At 33.0% G+C, this 6,233-nt stretch overlaps 1 protein-coding gene across 1 annotated transcript; it reads right to left on the reverse strand.

The window, feature by feature from the left end:
* Window positions 1-211: 211 nt before the first annotated feature.
* On the reverse strand, window positions 212-3,935 carry Phum_PHUM562000 (ankyrin repeat-containing protein, putative; the record flags this gene model as incomplete). Its single annotated transcript, XM_002431907.1, has 5 exons — window positions 212-430; window positions 524-693; window positions 3,430-3,522; window positions 3,702-3,774; window positions 3,918-3,935. 5 exons carry the CDS (start codon window positions 3,933-3,935, stop codon window positions 212-214), a joined length of 573 nt encoding a protein of 190 aa, XP_002431952.1.
* Between the last annotated feature and the right edge of the window lie 2,298 nt (window positions 3,936-6,233).

Consider the following 6,233-nt stretch of genomic DNA (forward strand, 5'->3'; position numbering starts at 1 on the left):
TAGATATATATGTTTATATAAATTTTATAGTTTTTGTTTAAACAAACGATGCGCTATAAAAAAAAAAAAATTTTCAATTGATTAAAAGTTAATGAATGATAAAAAGGTAAGACAGGACAGAATCGTTTGTTGATCGACGGCAGTAGAAGGCTCGCATGTAAATTAATAAAGGGTTGTGTGGGGGGTGCGTGGGGGGGGGTAGGAGAATTTTTCACATTTTACTCTGCCACTGAGCACCGAATCCAGCAGCAGTATCAGAATCCGAATCCTGTTGTTCGTAATTTTCAACGCTTCCCACGCTTATGGTGCTCGATCTGTGCTGGACAGGAGTCGTCGGAGTGCTTCTGCTGTGAGCGTAATCGACTTCCCGTTTTGATTTTCTCTTTTTTATAGCTCCCGATTTGGGGGGTTGCATTAATTTTTTATCGTTCTGAAACGAAATTAATTCACACAAAAAAATCATTTTCGTTACCTTACCGGCGGTAGCAGCGGCAACAGCATCAGCAGCAGCAACTCTACTCACTTCGTGTACGTTATCTGCGGATCCCCAAGACTTCAACAATTTATCGCTGCTTTGACCCCCTAGAAAATAATTACTGAACGCTTCCGTCGTCCTCTTCACTCGAACATTCAGAGAACCAATTCTCAAAAACCCGGATTCTTTTTCTACGTATTTTTTTCGCGCTTTGATTTCTGTAATAATTCACAAAAAAAACATTCCTGAATTTTTTTTTCTTTTTTCTTTTTTAAATTAATTCTTTTCCTTACCTCTTTTTACTCACCCCTCGAACGTCATTAAAAAAAAGAAAAGAAAGAAAAAAAAAACCGAAAAAGAAAAAATTTACTAATTTTCCTTACCAACAATCGTAGTAATCATAATAATCATAGAAAATTATTATTATTATTTTAATCTTCTTTCACCTTTTAATAATGAAAATTATCATCATCATTATCATTATTATTATTATTAGTTTTACGTTAGTTTTTAATTTTTTCCATGCACGTGAAAAGAAAGAAAAGAAAAATCAATAAATCGTTATTTAACAAAAGAAAAAGATAGAGTTCGTTTTAGCATTTTTTTTTTTATATTTTTGGGGGGAGGCGGGGAGGGGGACGGGTCGGGGAAGGGAGGGAAGAGGAGTGGGTCAAACGTCACAACACATAAAAGTTAAAATTAGAAAATTTTTTAGTGTAAATACTCCTCGAAAAAATTTTATATTTTGAAAAAAGAAAAAAAAAGAAAACCAAAGTAAAATCAAATTAACATTAAAAATCGTGTAATTAATTATATTTGAAAACTTTGAACATTCTAATTGCACTTTAAATATAATTATTGACCCGTTCTTTTGTTTTCTACTTCACTACATAAGCGATTAAACTAAAACTAAACTACGCGAAATCAAAACAAGCAACAAACAAACTCAAAAACACGATCGCGCAAAGGGAAAAAACGATTTTTTTTTTTCTGACGTGGACGTAGAAGAATAACCGACAACATTTAATTACGAAAGGTGAAAAACAACGTGACACGTTTACTGACACGCAAATGGAAAAACAAAAACAAAAAAAAAACGATTACAATGAATCCCAACCTACGGTTAAAAGCAAAAACGAAAAAAAAATGATGTATCTGGTTCAACGATGGATCCATTCATTGATCGATCTCTCAATCAATCAATCAATCAATAGATGAATTAATAGAAAAACCGGAAAAACAAGTTTAAAAAAAAAAAATTAAATTAAATTAAATTAAATTAATTGAATCAAAAGGTTTTACATATTTTAAATGAAAGGTTTCGTTGACGGTCCAAATTAAAAAATGCAAAAAAAAAATTTTTTTTAAGCAAAAAGGGAGAGAGAAAGGGAGACAGAGAGAAAAGGGGCGGCAGAGAGAGAGAGAGAGAGAGAGAAAAGGAAAAAAAAGGATATATACATAAACTAAAATTAATAAATAAAGGGAAAAATTAAAAAAAAAAAAATTAGGTAACACGAGGGGGTAGAAAGAAGACGAGAAAAGGGTTGAAAATGTGCAAAACGTGCAAATAAAAAAAGATTTCACTTGGGGGAGGGAGGAAGAGAAAGGGGGAGGAAGGGGGTAAAGTTAAAATATTAAATTTTTTTATGTGAATCGATTTTTAAATTTATTAAAAAAATTGCATCGACGTGTCAAAAGAAAAGAAAAAAAATAAATTAAACGGAGCCCTGAATAAAACCTTTTTTTTTTTCCTCACTCACTCTTACACTTTCTCTCCTTTCCTTTCAAACACATTCGGTCCTCTCTCTCTCTCTGTCTCTCTCTCTTTCTTTCTTTATCCATTCATCTATCTATCTATCTTTCTGTCCAGTCATACAAATACATCTAAAAATTTCTCTTTTTATTTTTTTTTGTTCACCCAACACTAAAAAAAACCAAAAAGAAAAACGAACTGTTGCCATTGTGCTAATTATTTAGTTTTTTTCCGACGGCAACAAGACGAAAAATTATTTTTATTCCCATTCCCACTACCGATTTCTATTAAAAGAAAAATTAAAAAATTAAACGAAAAAAAACAAATAATAATAATAATTATAAGCATTCCGACAACTGTTTTTTTTTTTTTAAATTAAACCTTTTCAAAAAATGAAGTAGAAATTAAAAAATTCAATATGGCCGACGGTCTACCGTTCAGTAAATAATTACAAACACAAAATTTTACAACAACGTAACGTAAATTCAGGGAAATTCTTTGAATTTTTCCTTTTTCTCATGTAAGTCACGTAACTTTTTTCCTTTGCCAAAAAGAAAAAGCAACAACAACAACAAAAGAAAATTAAAACGAATTAAATCATGCAAATCAAAAAATCTATTTAAAAAAACGAAAACGAAAACTTTGACTTGCCTTCGGGATATCATTTTTTTATATCCTAAAAAAAAAAAAAAAGAAAAACTTTAAGTCCCCTTCATAGGAAAATAAAAGAAACCCCCCCGCGAAAAGTCATCGGGGACGATCGATCGAACAAAAATGACCGTCCCAAACATTAAAAAAAAAAAAAAACCGTTAAACGAAAATCAAAAAGGAAAAAAAAGGAAATAAAAAAAAGCAAAACGAAAACAAAACAAAAAAGAAAGAAAGAAAGAAAGCGGAAAAGCAGAAGACGTCGAAAAGAAAATCACCGCCACCGTGAATAAAAAGCTCTTTTTTTTTTTTTTTTTTTTAATTTCATTCTTTTCCTCCTTTTATCCGCCTCTTTTCCTTTTTTCTTTTCGTCACTTTAGAGTGGCAAAATTATAACTTTGTGAAGATGATAAAAATAATCTGGAACGAGGCGGATTAAAGGATTTTCTCACTACCGAATCTTTTGATTTTTTCAATCTTTGATAATCGGATGCTCTTCTCAGGAGAACAATCGAAGGTTTCGACATGTGTCTCGGAAGTGTTTGCGACTTACTTCTAAACGTGTCAGCAGATACCGAAGTGTCCATGTTGGCCCGATACTGCCTCGGTTTTTTCCCACTCCAATCTCTCAAATTTTGATCGGCCGCTGTAAAAATAATAATAATAATAATAATACCAATTCCGTCATTTATCACCAACCATTTTGTTACTACTCCACCAACCCATTTCATCCAACCGAAAAATCGATTTGCGACGAGAATTTTTAAATAAATAATTAATTAAAAAAAGAAACCGGAAATGAAGGGGAAAAAGTTAAAAACTTACCGTAAACTTGAACCAACAAATCGAATATTTCTTCGTGTTCGTATTGCATAGCCAAATGAAGAGGCGTATAACCCTAAAAAAAAAACAAATGATAATAATAATAATAATAATAAATTTTTGAAAAAAAAACTACGAGAGTTACTCGTGACACGTCAACTCAAAAAATTTTCTTGTGACACTGCAAAACGAGACGTTTCTTCAAAATCCAGACGAAACCATCGAACTTCTCAACATTTTCTCGCACAATTGCATACGCGTATTCGTGCGTGCGAACGCGCGTACATGCGTTTAATGCCCGTAATTATTATATTCTTTTGTTAAACATACGCGATTTCAAATGCATATGTTACTCCCTCCCCCTCCTACTCCTCCCTCCCCTCTCCCTCCCTCGTCACTCCTTTTTCTCCTTTTACATTCGTCGTCATCGTCTTTGTTTGTTTCATTCCCGATGATATCTTCATCATCGTTTCAATACCCCGTCATTATACTAAACCTTTCAAATTTTGTTCTTGTTCTTCCTTTTCTCTTCACTACCTTCCTTTAAACTTTCTTTTATTTTTTTCTCCTATTTTCTCTATGATTTTCAACAGACTATTTTATTCGGAGACACGAACGTGATAACGAGTCAAACAAAACGGAAAAAAATTTCGCGACGCGTTTAAAAAAAAATTATTACGACTACGACCCGTCGAAAAATCTATGAGGTTCGCATTGTACGTGAAACCGTTCGCGTCGTCCGTTCGAACGTTTTAGAATTTATACAGAAAACACAAAAATAATAACGTGATTAATAAATAAATAAATACCGCCGACCCACTCACGTTTGACGCTATAAAAATTTCTTCGAAAGGCATCATTAAGTAAAAATAATAATAATATTATTATTGATATGGCGTGAGTGCGTGCGTGCGTGCGTGTACAAATGTATATATATATATATATATATATATATATATATATATATATATATATCAAAAAAAATTACATTCGAAATTAAAATAAAATAAAAAAAAAACATGGCACAGCTGTCGGCCCGACGATTCAAAATGTCATTTTCAATATATGTAATATAAATAAAAATGTGCGTACGTATGTGCGTGCTTGTATGCGAGTGTTTGAGGTATCCTGACTTTAAAATTGAAAAAAAAAAAAAAAAAAGGAAGTTAATGTGAATTTATATAACGGTGACGACGAGAACGGGAGGAGAAGCAACAGCAGAAGCAGCAGCGACAGCAGCAGAGGCGACGACGGCGAAATTTTTTTTTCTCTTTTTTTTTCCTCCTCCTCCTTCTCCTCCTTCTCCTCTTCGTCTTCTTCACCCACCCTCTTTTGTATTTTTCTTTTTTTTCTTTTCTTTTTTTTCTTTTTTTTTTTTTTTTTTGCCTCCCTCTTTGTTTTCATTGTTCTTACGTCTTTTTCAATACGGCAATAAGTCACATTTTTTCGTAGGGGTCATCCCGTCTGGACACTTTCATCCCTTTTAAGAACCTTTTTTTTCACTTTTTCCTTTTTTTTATTTCATTATTATTATTATTATCACATATATATATATTTTTTAATTTTGCGAACCGCGATTTCGTTATAGGGAACGACGAATGACGACAGAGGGAATGAAAATTTTTTAAATTTAAAGGGCTGTCGTGTCATGGAAGGGGAGGGGGGTCAATCGTCGCAAGGGTGCGAACACAAAAAAAATTTTTTTTTTTTTCATTTCGTCCTCCTCCTCCTCTCGCTTACTCACACCCACAACCTGAATGGAAAAACTTTATTTAAAAAAAAAAATAAAAAATTTTCACTTACCCCGTTCTGTCATCGTCGTCGACATTTTTTTTTCCAAAAAAAAGAACAGAAGCAACATGGCGACGCACCGGAAAAAGAAAATAAAATAATTAAAACAATTTAATAAAATTTCATTGATAAAATGATAATAGAAAATAATTTTTTTTTTTTCTACGTTTCATTCTGGAAATTTCTAATGACACGTGCGCACACACGTTTCCATTCGACCACCGCAAAGTTCACGACTTAAAACAAAAAAAAATCATCGGATCTGACAATAAAACAAACCTGACCGCGTCAGGTTCGTTCATTTTTCTCAAGCAAAATCATTACTTTATCATTTATCAATAACCCCTACGACAAACTTGAACACGTCATCAGACAAAAAAAATCATGTCGCGAAACTGATGGTGTGACGGCCCCCCCAAAAAAAAAAAAAAATTCGGATTCTGACGTCATAACTCCCCACAATTTATTAGAATATTAAGGTTACTTCTTTAACGGTTCCTTCCCGCCCACCTTTCCGGGGTGAATTTTCAAATGTCTTCCGCACGGGGGGAGGGAGGGGAGTTAACTAACTATACTACGAAAGGAGACACGTAAAACTCGTGACGAGGAAATTTTCTCTACGTTTTTCACCAAAAGTGTAAGTCACTCGCTCTAAACCACCGTAGACGTTCGGTGGTGACACGATCGACATCGATGACGAATAACCATCATCATCATCATCATTATTATTATTATTACCACGTT

The sequence above is a fragment of the Pediculus humanus genome, genomic scaffold (genome assembly GCF_000006295.1).
Source record: "Pediculus humanus corporis 1103172108298 genomic scaffold, whole genome shotgun sequence".
In the NCBI taxonomy this organism is placed as follows: Eukaryota; Metazoa; Arthropoda; class Insecta; order Psocodea; family Pediculidae; genus Pediculus; species Pediculus humanus.